Source organism: Neophocaena asiaeorientalis, unplaced genomic scaffold, assembly GCF_003031525.2.
Source record: "Neophocaena asiaeorientalis asiaeorientalis breed wild unplaced genomic scaffold, Neophocaena_asiaeorientalis_V1.1 scaffold46, whole genome shotgun sequence".
Classification (NCBI taxonomy): Eukaryota; Metazoa; Chordata; class Mammalia; order Artiodactyla; family Phocoenidae; genus Neophocaena; species Neophocaena asiaeorientalis.
In genome coordinates this window covers 15912976-15934480 of record NW_020175393.1, presented here as the reverse complement: position 1 = coordinate 15934480, position 21505 = coordinate 15912976, and the positions used below count along the sequence as shown (strand labels likewise).

The 21505-nt window shown below is 39.5% G+C and overlaps 1 protein-coding gene across 11 annotated transcripts in view; it reads left to right on the top strand.

Annotated features, from left to right (window-relative positions):
- The window catches only part of PKHD1 (PKHD1 ciliary IPT domain containing fibrocystin/polyductin), a 600926-nt gene that overhangs the window by 185229 nt on the left and 394192 nt on the right, over nucleotides 1–21505 (top strand). For all 11 annotated transcript variants that reach the window (XM_024765924.1, XM_024765923.1, XM_024765919.1 and 8 more), the window contains 6 exons: nucleotides 1961–2017; nucleotides 2253–2383; nucleotides 10474–10586; nucleotides 12056–12161; nucleotides 14353–14487; nucleotides 20432–20567. In XM_024765924.1, the coding sequence (XP_024621692.1) occupies nucleotides 1961–2017; nucleotides 2253–2383; nucleotides 10474–10586; nucleotides 12056–12161; nucleotides 14353–14487; nucleotides 20432–20567 (678 nt within the window). The remainder of the gene's footprint in view (nucleotides 1–1960; nucleotides 2018–2252; nucleotides 2384–10473; nucleotides 10587–12055; nucleotides 12162–14352; nucleotides 14488–20431; nucleotides 20568–21505) is intronic.

Here is a 21505-nt window from a genome sequence, read left to right as displayed (position 1 = left end):
GAAACTGATTTTTAAAGATGGCATTTCAGTTCAGGTTAATAAATATATAATGGGAGATTTTAAAATTTATTGTCAGTAATTTTAACAATAATTCAAAGTCACATAAATAGGTTTTTGTGCAGTCTCAAACCTGGATGTTGAACAAGGAGTTAAAAATGTTGAATTCTATTCTTTGCTGCTCTTGTGGCTTGCTGAAGAAGCCCATGTTTCAAGAATCTTCTAAATGGTCACTTGTATCCACTTTTGTTTCCTAAAGTTCATTCCCCTTGCTATGCCTAGAATTATCCTTAACAATCTCAGATTGCATCATGTCACTCCTCTCCTTAAAGCCCTTTAAAAACTTATTTCTCTTAGAATACAATCCAAAATCCTTACTCTGGCTTAAAAGACTCCCTTAGTGATTTTGCCTTTATTAACCTTGGTACGCTTATCCGGCTATTGTCCTCTCCTTGTGTACTCTAACTGCACGGACCTATTTTATTTTAATTCTTTCCAAAGGCCACGTGTTCTCCTGCATCAGGGCCTTTGCAGGGCTCTTTCCTTCTGCTCATACCACTCACTCTCCTGTAAGAGTGTCTCCCCCACACTCCCAAGGCAAGTCCATCTGTCTGAGCTCTTTCACCAACAATCATTACTTATTGATTTTAAAAATTATATATCACGTTTCTGATCATGTGTTTTACCGCCAGATTTCATGTGAACATTGTCCCCTTCACGCTTAGCACCTTAACTAGTGCATTTGGAGTTATATTTGTTGAAAGAAGTGAATGTATTAATGAACAACGGGTCTTTGTTTATATCGGAATAAAAAAGCAAATCAGAGGTTTTCACAGAAAGTAAGACTCGAACTGTACTTGTTAGATAGTGTTTTCTATTTAAATAAATTCTATGATATCATCAGTGAGAAAATGTGTATGTTTCATTTAGGAATGATCCGTTAAGATAAACGCTAGAAAGGTTCTAACCCCGAGAGGGAAACTGTTTAGTGGGAAATTATGGATCATGTAAACTAACTCAAGCTCAAAAAGGCAAAGAGCTAAGGACAATAGAAGTCATCAGGTGAAGGAAAATCTTTTGATGGGAAAAGGACAGCTACAGGGCAGTCAGACTAACATGTGGAGGATTGACTTTGCTTATTCTTACTTTTGTTGCTGTAAGGGAAAAGTTTTTTGAAACCTGGAGCAGAAATTCAGGGAGGTACCCTAACAATATTATTTTAGGAGGAAACAATTATATGGAATAGACATTAACTAGGCAAGGAAGAAAACCTGCAGGAGGAATTTGGCCTTGAGTGCTTGGATATCATGAATTGGAGGCTCTTGACATCTACTGCATTACAGGTGATGGAATTAGAATATCTGTCAGTGCATTTTATATAATGTACTCAATCCATGCAAGATGAGTTTGCAAACTCAGATTCATGAAGTGACATGGGAAGGCCAGACACCTAAAGACCTAGAAGAAAGGGGGTCTGTGGGGTTGCTCTGTGTGGATACCACATAAGTGGCTGATCTCTGTGTGGCATGGCCCATGCTCTTTTATTCTCTTCTATTTCAAACCTCTGGTTTGACTGTGAGGGTCTCAGGTCTTGTCCAGCCTGTTCCTCCAGGACATTCCTGCATGCAGATGGCTAGTGGCCAATTCAATAGCTAAGGATGGGGCTGGACCTGACACAGGGGTGTGTGACATTTAACTACGAAGACAGTCAGACTCTTCCTAAGAAGTAAAATGGTAGATCTATCTCTTTGTTATTATTTTTTTAATTTAAAATGAGCTTCTGATTCATGATACTCTAGAACTAAAAAGTTCACATAATCTGAATCTGTTTGTCTGGTTCATAGATAAAAACAAAACACAAAATCAAAGCAAGCCACACCAAGAAAAAGAAATAGTATTTCAGCATCTCTCATTTTCCTGGGTGGCATGAAACATGCTGAGTAACATGATCTTTTGTTCTCAGGTACACCCCCCGAGATGAGGTATATCCCCTGGGAGGTTATTCCTGGAAGAGAAAATGGTAAATATGTAAATTGGTTTTAAAACTCTTACCATCCATTTAAGTCGTCATACATTTTATAGACAAGCCTGCTGGCAGTATGTTAGATATCTTCAATTTGTTGAACACACTAGGTGTTTATATATATACATATACGTATATGCATGAAGAGAACTATAACGTGTATTAGTAGCAATAAGAAGGTTGAGTTGAGTACATTTTAATTATGTTGGTGAATCCCCTTTTCTTAAATTAGACTGGTCAGAACAGGGGAATATAATAAGAAACAATGTGATCATCAGTGTTTCTGGCACCGAGGGACTTTCCAGTACTGAAATGATGACACCCTCTGGTATCTACATCCGCGATCCCACCAATGTTGTAGAGGTAAGATCTTCAGCTCCCAGGACGATCAGAAATGAGAGGCATAAAATTCACTCTGGAAGTTATCCAGAGTGGCAGCATCAGTGGTGTGGAATGCAGCATCTACTAGCTGCACAATGGTAACAGGAAACTACTTTATGATTTTGGGTTAAACAGTGCTTTAGGATAGATGCTATCACTTCCCTCAGAATTCACGTGAACACACTTTGAAGCAATATTTATAAAAAGCAAAACAAAGTAGATATTGATTATTTTCTGGTCATTTAGATTAATGCAAACTAAAATATCTTCCTGAGCCATCTGCCGTGGTTGCTGAGTTTGGTCTCGATTCCAATAATAATTACTTACTAAATCTTCACTACGTTACTATACTAATGTGGTCATATTGTTGCCCTTTAAGAGTGTTCAAAACTGAGGGTCAGCAGAGTCACGAGGTGTGTGAGATCACATCACATTCCAGGATGAATGAATTACATTTGACCCTTGAATAACACGGGTTTGAACTGCATGGGTCCACTTACACTCGGATTTCTTTCAATAGTAAATATTACACTACCACACTATCCACAGTTAGCTGAATCCTTGGATGTGGAACCATGGACACCGAGGGATCATATATATGGAAGGTGGACTATAAATTATATGTGGATGTTTGACTGCGTAGAGGGTTGGCACTCCCAACCCCTGCATTGTTCAAGGGTCAGCTATACACTCTGATGGCCTTGGTTTTTTATCCCATTATTTAATACAACTTAACATTACTTCTTCTTGGTAAATTTCTCTCTAAACACTTTAAGAAATTAATTTTTCTGGTAGTTTAACCATAGATCCGTGAATGAGGAATTGCATCAGAGTAGTGGGAAGGCCATTTAGTTTCCCCTTTTCCAATAATTTTGTCCCATGGACCATCTATGAAAGGGTTAAGGGTCTCACTCTTCAGGACTCGGCTCTGAGTACCTACTGTGTCATGACAGTTATGCCAAGTTTCTGAGGACCGGAGAGAAGGAACTTCTCCCTCTCTGATCATCTGTTTTTAATTACCCCCAGCTGAATAACCCCTAATAAAAGTCATGGCTATCTCCTCAACCCTCCGCCAGACTCTTAATTACCTTTATTCCAAGCACAGTGCTTACACACTATTTTCGGTGCCTAATGGGGGCAGCTAATGTGCCAGTGAGGACAGGAGGCAGCAGTGCATGGATTGAAGGAAACCAGCCTGTAGACGCAGAGCAATGAGAGTGACGTTTAACTTGTTGGTGACCACAGGGCTTGCTGCACAATTATGCCAGCAAGCTTTGGGGGCTAAAGAGTAATGTTTTTGCCTAGTTTCTTGGGTAACATAATCTTGACTACTCTGAAGTAGGAGACCCTCAGGGTTGCCCAGGTCATTTTCCTTCAGGAGGCTGGAATGTATCTAAATCCCACGTTGAGTGTCAGAGGTGCTGCCTGGCTTTACTTCACTGGGTAGCTCATTGCCTCCTGGGTGGGTGTTCTGGCTACTACTTGACTAGTAAGAAATGAGCTGACGAGCAGTTACCACAGATAACAGTATGTAGGCTCCTTAAGAAACTAAAAATAGAGTTACCATATGACCCAGCAATCCCACTCCTGGGCGTATATCTAGTTCGAAAAGATACGTACACCCCAGTGTTCATAGCAGCACTATTTGCAATGCTTCCAAGACATGGAAGTGACCTAAGTGTCTATCAACAGATGAATGGATAAACAAGATGTGGTATACATATATAATGGAATATTACTCAGCCATAAAAAGAATGAAACAATACCATTTGCAGTGACAAGGATGGACCTAGAGATTATCATACTAAGGTGAAGTAAGTCAAAGAAAGAGACAAATACCATATGATATCACTTATATGTGGAACCTAAAAAAAAATGATACAGAAGAGCTTACTTACAAAACAGAAACAGACTCCCAAACAGAAAACAAGCTTATGGCTACCAAGGGGGAAATGGGGGAGCGGGGTAAATTAGGAGTTTGGGATTAACAGATACCAGCCACTATATATAAAGTGAATAAACAGCAAGGACCTACTGTATAGCACAGAAACTATATTCAGTATCTTGCAATAACCTATAATGGAAAAGAATCTGAAAAAGAATATATATATATATGTATATATACATACACATACATATATATATAATGTATATATAACTGAATCACTTTGCTGTACATCTGAAACTAACACAAAACAAACAAGCAAAACAAAACAAAAGAAATGAGCTGGTTATATAGGTGCAGAGAACCAGAAAGCCACCTACAAACTTATAGGTCACTTGAGTCTTTGCAGACTGACCTGCAGAACAGTGCCTAGAAAGCAATGAAAAATTTGAGCCCAAAACAAATTGTTTGTTCTCTGTTAGATGCCTTCCCTTTCCATCCATTTACTTTCTTCCTCTTATATCCACTTTACAAAATTGAAAAATAATACAATGCATGTGTTTGGAGAATGAGATTTTAGTTTAAGCTGGTAATGTAAATTCATTAAGTATATTCATTAGGTAAATTCCTGACATTTTCATCTTCATTGATCTTAAAATTCTGTAGTTCTCTTTTCATTAGCTTATTAACTTTTAGACCTTAGCACAGCATCTGAAACGTAATAGTTGCTTAGTAAGAATTAATGAAGTATAATGAATGAATGGCTGTAGGTATAATTCCATAATCAAAGAATAGGGGGAAGAAAAAGGAAAATAAAGAATAGATTCCAAGATCCTGCAATCATTTTGATGCCTGACAAGTAAGATGTTTCATCTGTGTCAGCATTTAGATCCTGTGGAATTCACCTCTCAGTGTTCGGTTTTGCACAGTCCTCTTCAATTTTGCAGCTGCGCCACTGGGGTTCCACTGTGCTGTGTCTTTCATAGTCTATTGTCTGGAGTGTGCCACAACCAAGGACATAGGTGTGACTGGTAGTATGTGTCAGAACCTAAAATTAGGAACTTCTCTTAGTGCCAACGAAGGTCATTTCAGTCAGTGGGCAAAAAGTAAGCTAGTGTTTATTAGGTGTGTCCTATGTGGATGATACACAGAGTGCTTTGAAACATATATTTTAGAAATATATTTTTATCCCAAAGTGATAATAAGGAGGCTACAGCAACAACGATAAGGGTGGCAGTGGTAGTGGTGAGGTGTGTGTGTGTGTGTGTGTGTGTGTGTGTGTGTGTGTGTGTGAGAAACCTGTCCTCTTCCAGTGTTGTTCTGATGCTCAAGAGAGAGAGATCCCTTATATTGTGAGGAACTGTCTCACGGGGCATGGCGTTTATGTTCTGCTCTGTGAGTGGTTCAGAGCTGACTGCCCCTTAAGAGGATTGAGCCAAGCCTTGCATGTGCTCAGTTTTTGTGACCCCTTTACCTACCTTGCTTTTCAGTTTCCTTGCAGTTTGGCAAAACATTTTTTTAAAGCCACTGTATTACTGTGATTCGTTAGGCTATTTCTTTTTTAAACTTTTAATTTTGAAATAATTTTAGGCTCAGAAGTTGCAAAAATAGAACAGAGAGTTCCTGTGTGTCCTCCCGCCAGCTTCCCCCAGGGGTAACATAACCATAACCATCGCCATAGAGCAATGGCAAAACCTGGATATGGACATTGGGACAAGACTGTTATGTAAATGAAAGCCCTTATTTAGACTTGAAGGTGACCTAATCCTAGTGGCTGGGCAACCAATCCAGATAGCCTAAACCCTCTCTCCTGCATACAGAAGTTGACCTTAAAATCTCTGGCCTGGCAGGTAGGCAGGAAGAAACGGAGCTGATCCTTAATTAAGTCTCTGCAGTTATTTGTGGTTGTACATTGTCCCTGGAATGCTCGGACACAGAGCCTAGGACCAAATGCTCTGCCCAGTGCCTGGAATTCACCTGGGCTCCCAGGAAGCCATCTTTACAGTTCACTCACCCTCAACCCTGCTTGGTATGAGGGGATTTCAAGTGTGATATTCCTTTTTAGTTTTCATAGCCACAAGTGGTCTGCCTGCCTCCCTGCCCAGGCTGCTGCTGAGCCAGGTCCAGGGCAGTTTTTCTGAGAAGCAAAACCTGAGCTTTGTGCCTTCTTGCTAGTGAGGACTCAACATGGTATTCCCATCTGAATGTACAAGGAACTTGGAAAATCCTTTGTATACTCCTTAGATAGGCTTTGCATGCATCACCTTGCAGTGTCCGGAGCACTTCATTTCCAGGCTGTCTCCCCGCTGCACTCCAGCATCTGAGTCTCTGACTCCTTTATGGGTGTTTCTTATCTGTCCAGAGGCTTCATCTTTCCGGGAGACATAACCTATGTTGACCTCAGGCTGGAAGGTCTTTGCTCTCCATCAGCGAGAGACTGTTCACTCCCAGAGCTCCAGAATATCCCGTGTGTCTGTGGGCATTGGACATTTCCCACGACCAGACCCCTGTTTAGAACAGCCAACAGAAACCCCCTGAAGACCAGCCCTTTGAAAACATCCATTTAATTTGAGGGGAATTTGTTCTGGTTTGTGAATCAATTTTGTAAGGAATTCTGTGTTTAAAGGCCGATTTCAGCTCTCTAGCTGTCTCCACTCAATAGCTAATGTATATTTAAGAGCTGCCTGAAGGGTTAACTCACTTTTTTTTTAGTGACTACAGATGCACACCACAAGGAACTGGCTTACTTGGGCAGTTAATTTCTCTCTGGAATTTCTCTTGCTTGAATGTCCATAATACATTGACTTCCGCAAAGAATTGATTTCCACACAAAATTCCCTGCTTGCCTTAAACCCTTCCCCACAAGCCGCCGGCTGCCTGCATACATATGTGGTTTCTGCTCACAAATCGTTTGTAGCATACCCAACTGGAATGCAGAGTAAAAAGGACTGGGAAGTAATGTCATCTGACTGTTCAAGTGCTTCTTTTAAAAGAAAAGTGAGCCTTATTGGCTAACAGAAGACCGAAGTTGCAATATCCTGCCCAACTATAAATGCACTTGGAAAGCATTTATACATGACCACCCAGATGCTCCGGAAATACTATTGACACCACGGAAGATGATTCAACAAATCTGTTCATTCAGTCAAAATACATGCTCTCTGAGCACCTGTATGGCCAAGGTGATGAATAAGGATGAAGTCCTTGAAATATATTCTGCATATGTTTGAATCTTTCCCTTCCTCGTGGAGTCATGGTAATGAATTAGCATCTTGCTGGTAATGAAATAGAGGTGTACGTCCAAGTGAGATGATCATTTCTAGCCTCTAGTGCACCTTTCTTTTTTTTTTTTGGCTGTGCTGTGAGGCATGTGGGATCTTAGTGCCCTGACCAGGGATTGAACCCAAACCCCCTGCAGTAGAAGTGCAGAGACCTAACCACAGGACCACCGGGGAAGTCCCAGTGCACCTTTCTTATTGTTTGTATAGTTGCAGAAAAGGTGGGTGTTTCAGAAGCCCCCATTCCCTAACCCTCAATTCTTATATACTCATGGCCTTTCTCGTGGCTCATGGGGGTGGTAGAGACAGAGCCGCTCAACGCCGGCTCTGTGGAAGGTGGAGCTCCATAAACACAGCCATATTACTTGCTTGTGCTTCTGTGAGGGCACTTGTATTTGGTGCTTCTGTTGGATGCTTGTATTTGCCAGCCCAATGGCAGTGATTATTCCAAAACTGAGGATCATAAGTGCACGTCTTGTTTTCTAGCATGAGGGAAGAATGAGATAACTGATGCAGTGCCAGTAAGTGTTCTTTGGGGGAGTGTCTAGTGGCAGATTTGGTTGTTTAAAAAGATATAAATAACCTCCCAGTAAAAACTGTCAAAGTATTCTTATTGTAATTAACCATGTTTTTATATTTAGGTTGGCCTTTCCATCAAAATGTGGAGATGGGATACTGGAAAGTGGGTATGGGTTATTTCAAGAACAAGTGAAGACTTTAGACTTTTTTTTTTTAACCGTGCTTGTATTAACATTTGGGGCCTCTCACATTTGTGAGAGGCTGTCCTCTGTATAACAGCATCCCTGGTCTCTATCCACTTAATACTAGTAAAACCCCTCTCCCTCTGAGTGTGACAATGAAAACGGTCTCCAGAGATTTCCGGATGCTCTCTGGGGAACAATATCATCCCTGGCTGGCAACCACAGCTCCAGACTGCCACCCCAAGATAACTGGGGTCCCAGAGATGTGTCCCAGGTATCCTGAAGTCATGTTAACATCTTGAACAGTGATTCAGCTTCATATTCAATGATGTCCAAAAGTACTTTTAGTATGTGGTAAGACATGTGATTGGAATTTTAAGTGGCCTCAGAAAACTGGAGAAATGCTTAGAATCCAAAAGAATGAAGTGCAGTAACGAATGGGCCACTAGTGCACAAAGAAAGAAGGCGTTCTGTAATGGAGTGAAAGAGGAGGCATGGCTGGTGGATTACAGATACCCAGGGTGAGAGGGCCTTCAGTGCCCACAGTGAACTACCGGCTGATGTTCAGGAAACGGTACCTGTGGTTGTGCCAGCACGAGCTGGCTCCCCTGGCCAGGTCCCAGCTGCTGCCTGCTGGCCAGGCCTCCCATCTCAGTGTCAACTCTGGCCCTCATTCATACTTCTCCAGAGGCTGACGGCCTCCAGGTGCTGGGGTACCTTCTCTCACATAAGCCAGGAGTTGAGTACTGTTTGTTTTAAAACATCCTACTTCAGTTTTTCTTCCATACCGACTTTGCTTGCTTCTGTGTGCTTGTGCGTATGTGTGTGTGTTTGTGTGTGTGCGTGTGCGCACATGCGTGTGGAACATGTGGCACTCCCAGAGAGGAACAGACTTTTTAAAATCCCCTTCTGTAGGGAGTACTGCTATATAATGACTGCCAGTGGGTCACCCAGGTTCAGAGGGCTGCCTTTAATAATACCTAAAGTCCTTTCATTTAAAAATTAAAGCCAATAAAATATTAGTCTAGAATGGCTGAAGCTATGGGATGAAATGAGTTTGCTAACCTAAGGATAAACAGAGAACAGCTGTGATTCAAAGGGTGTGATCGCGGTCTTTGGTCTTAATCCTTACTCACAGTGTAGTATACTAAACTCCTTGAGCTCTCTAAAAGGCTGGGAGGAAGAGCTCTGTCCTTCAGTGGGTCAGAATTTCCTCTTTCAGTTCTAACCCTTTTCTGTGTCTTATCCCAACGTGCATATCCCTTACCATCTACACTGATACTAAATAACCATTGCAGATAATCTCAGTTTTTTCTTCTGTTCAAAGGGTCAGAGAGAACACTCTGTGGAGACTTGGCTTTAGGGACGACTTTGCTCCTGAGTATTTTTTACACACTAAAGAGGAGAGCTTGTATGAAGTGACACAAGTAAGCTTCTCACTGTGGAAATTTACAAGGACGTTTTAACATGAGATGCCAGCTATTGAGGTGGACAAAGTACAGTCAAATTGAACTGCCTGGAGGAAGAGGAATGAGCATATATATATATTTTTAGATTTACAATGTTGTGTTTAATTTCTGCTGTACATCACAGTGACTCAGTTACACATACGTATATTCTTTTTCATATTCTTTTCCATTATGGTTTATCACAGGATATTGAATATAGTTTTCTGTGCTATACAGTAGGACCTTGTTGTTTATCCATTTTATGTATAATAGTTTGCATCAGCTAATCCTAGACCTAATCCTTCCTGCTCCCCCACCCCTTGGCAACCACAAGTGTGTTCTCTATGTCTGTGAGTCTGTTTCTGTTTCATAGATATGTTCATTTGTGTTGTATTTTAGATTCCACATATAAGTGATATCATATGGTGTTTGTCTTTCTCTGTCTGACTTACTTCACTTAGTATGATAATCTCTAGGTCCATCCATCCATGCTGCTGCAAATGGCATTATTCCATTCTTTTCAATGGCTGAGTAATATTCCATTGTATGTGTGTATGTGTGTGTATATATCTCTATATATCTATATATACACACACCACATCTTCTTTATTGGAATGAGCGTATTTTTGACCCAAGGTATATCAATATACCTTGGCAGCAAGTAAGTGAAAAGGCAGAATGAGCACATAGAAGAGTGTTTCTTTCCAGCAGCCTTATTGTAATGGACTGACTATGATTTAACTATCCTTAATTTCCATAGGGAAACAGGGTGTGTGCTGCTGGCTATGGCTACTTTTTTCACCTTGTGACCAACCAAACATCCCAAGCTCCACTTCTTTCCTTTACCCGGAACAGTGCACATGCTTGTACGAGGTAACTTGGGGGAAGTTCATCTACATTTTGGGCGTAAGCATTATGGTTTAACATTTTTTTTGCACAACACTCACAGAGAGGATTGTGTAATGCTTGGCATCTGTGTGAGATTTGATGATGTGTCTGAGTGAGCATCTTGGATCATAAATTTGGTGGTGAAGGGAAGGGAAAGAGAGAGAGGTCACTTGAAGGGGCATAGGACAGAGGGCACCTTTTGTGGCCAGAGGAGAATTCAATAGAGAGATGAATTAAACTCCCAAGAGACTGGGGGCACCTGGGAAGCCAGAGTGCCTGAGCTCAGGAGCTGAGTGGGGAGATGAAGTTTGGGGAAGAGGCTCTTTGCCTGTGACTTGCACACTGTGAGATGAGAGGGGCTCATTCAAAGTCTTTGCTATTTAGAGGATAAGATCGTCTGCTAAGAGCAATGACTGGGAAACATGGGAACGTGGGGAAAATGTGAACTTCAGAATCAGTCAGGCCTCGATTCAAATCTGAACTTTGTCTGAGTAAACTGCCTTTTTTTTTTTTTTTTCTAAAGAGTTAGATCCCTTATTTGTGAAATAGGGACAGATCTCTAGGGAAAGTTTGATGTGAAAATTAGAGGTGACTTCTATAACGCACCTAAGAGAACATCTTGAATATGGTAGGAACTCAATAATTGATATAAATAATTCTATTAAACAGTTTATTTATTATTATTATTATTATTTGGCCATGCAGTGTGGCATGTGAGATCTTAGTTCCCCAACCAGGGATTGAACCCACACCCTCAACCGTGAAAGTATGGAGTCCTAACCACTGGACTGCCGGGGAATTCCTTGATATAAATAATTCTGATAGTAGTTACGTTAATAATAGTGAAATAATACTGCAATGATGGGAAATGATAAGGAGAGTGGAATAAGGATTAAGCACCATTGCTCCGCCATGTTGAAGTGCTGGCTGAGGCTAGAATTAGTACAGGTGTCATGAAATTATTATTAAGATTATGAAGTTTTTTATCTAGCAGCTCTCAGCAGCCCTGGGATGTGAGGGGAGAAGGTATCCAAAATACCACAATGCTAAGGCATTTCAGGGAGAAGCACAAAAGTTGCAGGGATTACAGGGGGTGGTATCTGCTGTTTCAGCAAAGGGATGGATCTAGAAGGGACTGATGGAAGAGTGAGGCTCGTGTTCTGAAGGGCTAGGCAGGGGTATCCATGCTCCTAGGAAGGGGATGAATCTAGAAGGGCTGAGAGAATGGAATGGGACCGTGGCAGTCTGTCTTGTTGAGATCCAGGAGTAGGTCACAGAGGGTGACAGAAAGGAAAGGCTGAGGGATAGGCAATGACAGTCAGAGAGAAGGCTCGCAGGTCTCCTCTTCACACTCCCTTATTCAGTACCTTTAGTTTTATATTTTCCAATGAGAAAAAGTGAGACATTTGGAATGCAGAAATTGACTGAATTTCACTCTTTGTCTTTCTTCCTAGGTGTGGCCTCTTTGTATACCCTAAGTTTCAGCCAGCTTGGGATAATGGCACTGGTCCCACCCTGTTCCAGAATTTCACGGTTTGGGGAAGTGCAGGTGGTGCCCAGGTACGTTTCTTTAGTTTTTTGTTCTTGTGGTGATTTATTGTACATCTCTACTTAAAGGGGGATGATTTGCTGTTGGGGGAGCATTGCGATATTCTCACAGCTTTAAGGAGCCAACAGCATCATAGGTGTGTGTGAAATAGTTGTTGCACGAACAGATTCCTAGTCAGCAAGCCAAGGTTAGTTCACTGCCTGTATGGCGATTTTCCAGCAGCTCTAATAGGGAACAACAGAATCATAGAGATTTGCAACCAAGAAAGATCATAGGGGTCATCTGTTCTTCCCCTCACATGCCTATTTAGAGAGAAAAAATTAAGGTTCAGAACGTAAAGGGATTTGCCAAAGGTCACACAGTTTGTTAGCAGCAAAACCAGGTGCGGAATTCAGACTCCAAAAGTTGTGCATTTGATACCCTAATATCCTGAATAGTACATGTGTCAGTTGTAAGGAAAAGTTCTGTTCATCACTGAAACGCAAAAATTCCAGCTCAAGGTGGCATTCTTACCTTCATCAATGAGCCAGATTTTCTCCTATTTTCCTTGAAAGGAAACAATGTTCATGTTAGCCATTTAATTTTCATTATTTCAGTGATGTCTTATAAGAAAGCTTTGTATGCTCACTATTACCAGCACCATATAAAAATTATCCAGGGTCACTGTTTGGTGCTACACAGAGAAAATTACACACATTTGGTCTCTGCCACGTAGAAATAGGGAGCCTAAGATACACAGATGAAGAAATATATCTATAGGGCATTCAGTAAATAGAATAAAAACATATAATTAAGTCACAGTAAGAAAGTTAGGCATTTATTTCACCTATCCAACATAAGGAGAACTATTTGGGAAAGTCCCAAAATACAAAATTGGGTTAGCTAACAGGAAGAATCCCTATTGTATTAAGTATTTTCTTCTCATTAAATTCGATAAAGTACTTTTTTTCCCATAAGCATTATAAATATAGAGGTGACAAATCCCTCTTTTGCAGGGAAGCAATTCGTGCCTTGCAGAAGGGCTGATGCCTGTAATTAGGTAACAACTGTTGTCAAGTTATCAGTTCAGATCGTACCCATTTTGTTTACATAAACGTGTCTTCAAAGATCTATCATTTTATAAAAGCTGTCAGCGCATACATAGGGGGAAATGCAAGCTATTCAGTTCTTGAAAATTCAAGCACAAAGACTGATCGACAAGTAGAAGCACCGTACTGTGATAAATCAAGGCTTCCTTGGCCTTAAGTAATAGGAAACTCCCACTTTAAGGTACAAACGTAAGCATGACCCTATTTAGTAAACAAAGAGGCCACTGTGTAAGGTTAACTGGTAGTCCTAACAGCACCCTGATTTTCAGGGTGGTTGAGGTGACGCCTAGGAAAAGTTAAATGTCTTGCCCAAGATCACATAATTAGTTAATATGAGTGCTAGGTAAAAACCAAGGGCTCTGTCCCCCAAGGTAGTGTGATTCAACTCTAACAAGCTCATTTTGTTAATACTTGATCCTTGTTTAGGGCCACTAGCCCAAGCTGTCATCATTATATATGCATATAACATATTTTGAGTCTGTAGTCATGCTGAATTACTTATTTCATATTTACAATTTTCTGACAATATTAGTAAACATATACAACACCGAGGAAAATGTTAAGTACTGGAGTTCTTGGATGCTCTGTTTTTCTCCGTTCATTTTGTGTTACTTGACAGTTGCAAGTTTACTAAAGTAAAGAATTCACATTGACCTTTTTTTTTTTTGCGGTATGCGGGCCTCCCACTGTTGTGGCCTCTCCCGCTGCGGAGCACAGGCTCCGGACGCGCAGGCTCAGCGGCCATGGCTCACGGGCCCAGCCGCTCTGCGGCATGTGGGATCTTCCCGGACCGGGGCACGAACCCGTGTCCCCTGCATCGGCAGGCGGACTCTCAACCACTGCGCCACCAGGGAAGCCCCACATTGACCTTTTAATGCATCAATTGTTAGGAGGAGAAATGAAAAGTATAGAGGGGATGTTACCAAAGGGGACTAGTTAGTGCTGACCTCACAGCAACTTTGGGACTCCTGCACAGATATTGATGGACAAAAGCTGCTTAAATATGGTATAGCATGCTTGTTTATACTTCATCAATAATTAAAGAAGCTATAGGAAGTCTGCAAGAAAACCCAAGCCTCAGACCTTTGACATAATATATGCTGTTGTTTTATAGATTTTTAGAAGTAGCAATCTTCACCTGAAAAACTTCCAGGTTTATGCATGCAGAGATTTTGGAATTGACATCTTGGAAAGTGATGCAAATACTTCAGTTACTGACAGCTTATTACTTGCTCATTTTGCCCCCAAGGTAAGTGCCTTCGTGTGATTCTTTTATGTTGTCCATCAAAACAGAATCCCCCGTGTTGGGTCCCCTGCTAATCCAGGATATGTAATTTAAATAGCATTCTTTAGTAAATCTTGTATTTAATTGGTCAAATTTGGAGGAAGCTTTTGATTTGTAACAGTGGTGATGTTTATCATAAAATTCAAATACACACAAGATTTCCATGTTATGTGTCCATGTACATCACAAAAGCCCTGAGTGGTTCGCAGAACTCTTATTTGTTCGCGATTTAGCATTATTGTCCATACAATTCAATAATAAGCCTAATAATTTTAGGGTCATTTACTCTAACTTCACAAGGATTATGAGGTGATTCCAAATTGTCTTTGTGCATCTGTGGTTTGCCAAGTTTCGACATCAACATTTTGTTCATAGAGTTCTTACTCTATTTAGGGTCCCTGCCCCAGAGAAAAAGGTGATATAATTTACATTGTTTGCTTAATATACTACGGTTTCTTATGTGATTCCCTAATCCTTGCCTCAGTGTGGGTTTCTACATGATAAACATCAACCTATAGATGACTTCCCTGACATTGCATGGCCAGGGGCCCAGAATGTAGGTGAGCCTTAGAGGACTTCCTGGATAAGAAGTACTAGTTCTCAAGGGAAGTCCATGGCTGCCATTGGCTTCAGACCTATAACGGGTCCCCCAAGTTCTTTTTCTTGAAGGAGTTACATGAATATTAGTGTCACATTGTCAGAATAATCATAGATGGAAGGGACCTAGAGTACTTCTGGGGACCAAGGAAAGAGCATTCTCTTTAGTTTGTTCCTGAATGCTTTGATCAACTGATATTTAAGTGATAATTATTGACTTTAGTACTTCCCTTGACTATTTCATAGCTATAGATACAAACATTAAGAGTAAAAAAAATCATTTTCTTACTAAGCTACATTTTCCTATATTTAATTCTCCAACTTCCTTCATTACTTCTCTTCTGAACCATTCTTTTCAGGAGGGAAAATACCTGCCAGTTTTTCCTTTTCTCTGAAAGGATTACCACCTTGAGAGATTATTCTTCTTTTCAGGTTGCATAGTTTTCGAGAGAGCATGGGACCCAGATTTAGATTCTGTGATACTGGTTGACCCAGGCCCTTAAAATTCTCCAAAATAACCATATAGAAGATGCTAAAAATAAAATGCCCATCAAGCTGAGTAAATAACTGTCCTGGCAAATCAATGTCACAACATCCTAACTGATGCTAAATAGACATCATAATTCATGGGAGCGTGACATAAGTTAAGAGATAGATTATGACAAAAGGGTGCTTATCATGAGATAACAAAAAATAATCTCACCCCTGGAGTGTGACTCACCAGCAAGGTAATGCAACTGAGGGCTTCTGAGTCTCCTAACAAGTAAGTGCAGAACCAAAGTCCCTGGATGGAAAATGTTAAACAGCTTGTTCTAGGAAAGGTCTAGATCTTGATTAGGCATCCAAATCATAAAACCATGCAACTTTAGAGGTAAATATTACCTAAGAGTTGGTCTAGTTAGAACTCCTGAATTTACAGGTAAAGAAATGGAGGCTTTGGGAAGTCAAATGATAGCCCAAAATCATGCCCAGTATTGTGGAGCTAGGACCACCTGGATATCTTCCCATGCCTGGTCTGATACTCGTTTAATTACATATGGAAAATGGCTTTGGCAATAAGCATTTATTAGTGCCTACTCCAGTATTCTCTGAAGTGTTTTTCATTGAAGGCTGGTCCCAAGAGAGACTCTGAGAAAAGAAAGATTCTTAGGTTAATTACATACAGGATATGCTGTTTACCATCCCTCCCATCCCCTGAAACTCACATTGCATATTAACACTTTAAAATCTTCACCAAGTTCTAGAGTTAAAAACAAACAAGAAAAATATCTATGAATCTTTAGTTAACACAACATTGCTCAGATTTGAGAACCACTTTATTGCTCTATAAAACTGTGTTAATTGTTTTTTTTTTTAAAAAAGGAGGATGCCAAACCTCTCTGTGGTTGTGGAAATCTGATTTTAGCCTCTTTCTTTCAAACCTGCCATTTCTTTAGGAATTAAAATTTTCAGAGAATTTGGCTTAACTATTCTTAGACCTTCCACCCACGTATAATTGGTGACACACAATTATCAGTGAGTCTTTTTAAATTTATTTTTATTAAAAAAATTTTTTTAACATCTTTATTAGAGTATAATTGCTTTACAATATTGTGTTAGTTTCTGCTATCAGTGAGTCTTATTCTAAAACAAACATTAGTTTCTGGAAGAAAACTAAGTTTTCTCTGGAAGAAAAAAGGATTTTTTTTCCTTTAGGCATATTTGTGTATGCCTCATACCCAGCATTACCTTGTTGCTGAGATGGGTAGAATAATTTTCAATGAGGATGGCTTTATTATGCACGAGAGGGAGGTGCGCTAACCATCACTATACATGCTAGATTGGTTGTGTGGTTTTGTTTGTTGTGCGGTCCTAGCCTTCCATCTAATTAGCACCCGTTTTCACACTCTTCAGGATATCCTGATTTGGGTGTAAATTATGGTCATCCTACTTTTGGAAGTAACTGTAGGATGGTTGCCTTTTTGTTGTTATTAATTCAAGCAGATGATACTACTTTAAAAAAAAGTCTTATTTGGACAGATGCTGTTGGGGATGCTTCATTCTTTCTCCTATTTGTCTCAGGTTTACTCCTCATCTTCACTTGTGGATTTCTCTTCCCCAGTTTAGACTTTTCATCTTTTTGTTTGTCTAAATTCTATCGTAGGGCCCCTTCTTCTCTCCATATACTTGCTCTCCCTGGGAGAAATCTCATTTTCTCTAGTGGTTTCAGTTATTACCATCCACATGCTGATGTCTCCCACATATTTGCATTTATTTCCACCATCTTATTTCGTGCTTTCAGTTTGCAACCCGTTTTCTATGTTTCTTTTTTTCTGCTTTCGGAACTTGATTTGTCCTGCTTTGAATAGTATCTTTTTTATATTTACTCATTCGAACCTTATTCATTCTGTTATGATTGTTCATGTTGGACTTAAACTTGTGACACACCTGCTCGTCTTCACAAAGTCTTAATTACATCGGCACTTAATTACATGAGCCATGCAAGGACCTTAAACTTCTCTAACTTCTTTCTTCACCCTCCCATCTTATACGTTATTTTTCTGTAGTATTGTCCCACCTTTTAAAACAAATTGTTTCATGGAAATATAACGTTTATGGAGAAAAGTGCACAAATCAGAAGTGAAGAGCTCAATGAATTTTTATAAAGCAAAAACCACGTGCATACCACCCAGATCTAGAAATAGCACATCACCAATTCTTCTGAAACCCCTTCATGCCTGCTCCCAGTTAACCCAACCCCCAGCCCCCAAGCCAAAGGAGAACCATTATTTAGACTTCTCAGACATAGGTTAATTTCAAATCTGCTTTTGCACTTTATATAAATGGAATCATAAATCGTGTAACTCTTCTGTGCCTGGCTTCTTTGGCATAACATTATGTCTGTGAGATTCATCCATGTTTTTATATGTTGCAATCATTTATTCTTCCCATTGTTACGTAGTATTCCACTTTATGGACTCTATCACAATTTTTTAAAGCTATGTTGCTCTTGATGCACATTTGCTTGTTTCCAGTTTTAGGTTATTACAGAGAAAGATGTTATGAACAATCTTCTATATGTCTCTTGGTGTTCACAAGCATGCATTTCTGTTGGACATGTGCCAGATTGTAAAATTGCTGGCTCAGAGTATATCCCTTCAGTTTTAGTGGCCGATGCCAAACGACAAACAACAATTACAAGTATTTAAACTTGTACCAGCAGTGTGAGAAAAGGGTTTCATAGCTAGGTCTTGGAATTTCTCTGGACCAACATCCTGGAGATTTTCTTCATGTCTCTGTAGTATTGGAACTCTTGTTCCTGATTCCCCTGTCTCCCTCCTTTCTGATTTAATTCTTATTTTATTAGCCTGCAGTAACTTTCTTAACTAACTGGGGGTCTGTGGAAGTTAAAGATTTTGACCTACAAATGGAGACCCCCTTCTTGGAAGGTTGTGGCTATAGACTACTAGGTTGGAGTTCATTTTGCCTTGACGTTTTGAAGGCAATTCTTCATTGTCTCCTAGCTTCTAGTCTTGAGGTTAAAAAGTTTTTAGATACTCTGTGCAAACCATTATATATATATAGGATGGATAAACAGCAAGGTCTTACTGTGTAGCACAGAGAACTATATTCAATATCCTGTGATAAACCATAATGGAAAATAATTTTAAAAACCATATATATATGCTGAATCACTTTGCAAAAAGAAATGAGTTTTTAGATACTCTGATTCTAGGTCTTTTATATGTAACCTATTAGTTTTTCCTCTTTGGAGATTTTTAGGGTCTCGCCCTTGTCCCTGGTATTTTGCAATTTCAATATGGTGTACCTTGCTGTGTGGCTTTTTCTTCTAACCACTGTATTAGGCTCTGGGCCAGACTTTTCACTGTGGAAAATCATATCCTTTCCTTCTGGGAAGTTTCCTTCACTTATTTCTTTGATACTTATCTCCTATATTTTTTCCTTTTTCTTGAAATTATTATTATTCGGATATTGGCTCTCTAAATTACTTATCTAATCTTCTTAATTTTCTCTCTGATTTCCCACTGCCCCACTGCCTTTTTATCCTACTTTCTAAGTTATTTCATTTTTTCTATTGAATTTATTATTACTGCTGTCCTGTTTTTGTTCTCTTTTTCTTTTCCGAAAAATTCCTTTTTAGGCTTCTTCTTGTTTCATGCACATGGTATTCTTATTTCTCTGATGTTATTAATGATAGTTTTTAAGTTTTCTTCTGATTTCTGTACTGGCTTTGTCTCCACTGGGTTTCTTTTCTTCTGTTTGTTTCTTTTTATCACTGTCTTCCATGCTGGAGACCCTTGACAATTTCTGGTGATCCTCAGACAGACAATTATCTTTAGCAGCAGAACAGTGAAGCACTAACAGCTTGATTAGATGGAATCTGTTGAAGAGATTTTGTGGAAAATCCTGGAAGCAGTTTTTGTTTCTTTTTAGACTCTTTACTATTTATTTTTATATTAACATACAGTAAAATGGACTTTTTTGCTATACAATTCTATAAATTTTAACATATGTGTAGATTTCTGTAACTACCAACACCACAATCAAGATACAGAACAGTTGCATCAGCCTGAAAAAACCTCCCTCTGACTCCGTTTCTGTAGCCACATCCTCTTCTCATGTCTAACCCCTCGGAGGTCACTAATGTATTCTCTGTCACTATAGTTTTTTCTTTTCAACAATCATATAAATGAAATAAGATAGTATGTAACCTTTTGAGACTGGCTTCTTTCGTTCCCGAATCCTTTAGTATTTATCTAACTTGTATTTTATTCCTTGTTATTGTGGGGCAGTATTCCACTATAGGGATCTACCACAGGTTTACCTACTCATTTGTTGAAGGACATTTGAGTTGTTTCTAGATTTGGTGATTGACTACAAAGAAAACTGTTTTAACCATTTGTGTAAGGGTTTTGTATGAACATAAGTTTTCATTTCTCTAAGGTAAACACTTAGGAGTTGAGTTGTTAGGTCAATGTTAAGAGTATGTTTAATTTTGTAAGAAAGTGCCAAACTATTTTCCAAAGTGGTTGTACCATTTTGCATTTCTACCAGCAATGTATGAGAGGTTCATTTATTTCTTTTCCTCATCAGCACTTGGTACGGTCACTATTTTTTCATTTAGCCATCTAACAGGTGTGTAGCATATTTCATTGTGATCCTTTGTCATATATTATATTTGCAAATATTTTTCCCAGTCTGTAGTTTGTCTTTTTATTCACTTAATTGTTTTTATTCATGTATTAAAATTGTATTTCATGTGGCCAGTCCCCTTATTTTTCTTCCCTTTTGTCCCCCTTCTAAATCACAGGGAAGCCTGTGTATGTTAGCTGGGATCAAAACTCCCAAAAGGTGGGAACTGACAGTGTCTAACACAACCTTTGTGAATTTTGATCTCACTGACTGTGTGGCCATCAGGACCTGTTCAGGCTGTTCCCGAGGACAGGGTAAGTTGAGTAGATAAGATAGATAGTGAATAAGGCGAGTACTCATATAAATGTGATAAATAGTGGCAAAAGCCATTGTGACTCATTGTTTCTTTCAGTTATAAGATTGCATTAGTTGAAACTGCTGCTCAAATCTCCTAAGAGAAATTCTAGAGGAGGCCAGGTGCTCCCAATGTGGCTCCTGCAGCTCCCCAGTCTTTCCCTATATGGTGCCTATCACACTCTGTGACTATGGTGCCATGTCTCTGCTGGACTCTCAGCTTCATAAAGGCAGGGATCACATCTTTCTCTCTTTTATTGAAGTAGAGTTGATTTACAGTTAGTTTCAGGTGTACAACATAGTGATTCAATATTTTTATGGATTATACTCCATTTAAAGTTATTATGAAATATTGGCTATATTTCCTGGGCTCTACGATATATCCTTGTAGCTTATTTATTTTATACATGCTAGTTTGTCCCTCTTGAGCCCCTCCCCCATCTTGCCCCAACCTAGCCACCAGTTTGTTCTCTATATCTGATCACATCTCTTTTGCTCAGAGTTTTATCATTAGTAACTAGTAGCCTGATGCCCAGTAGGTTCATTGATTAAATCAATGAATGGAACTGGACGGATAGACATACGGATATAAACTAACACACATGCAAGCTTTCCTGAAAGAGCCAGAGTTCAGGTACTTTATGTTTGCAACAGCCCAAGACTTGTTGTATGCACCATAGCAATTCTTGTCCACTTGTTAACCACATCTCAGAGGCAGTGAGAAATACCTTGGAGAACTCATGGGCCAAGGTGAAAAGAAGCAGAGCGCAATCTAGTTGATTTGATCATTGTAAACAGACAAATCAAGTGATTCAAATAAATATGCTCTTGTGGTTTGAATCACCAATTTAGATAATTGTTTGTTTTTTTAATTAAATGAATAATCAGAAAATTTCCA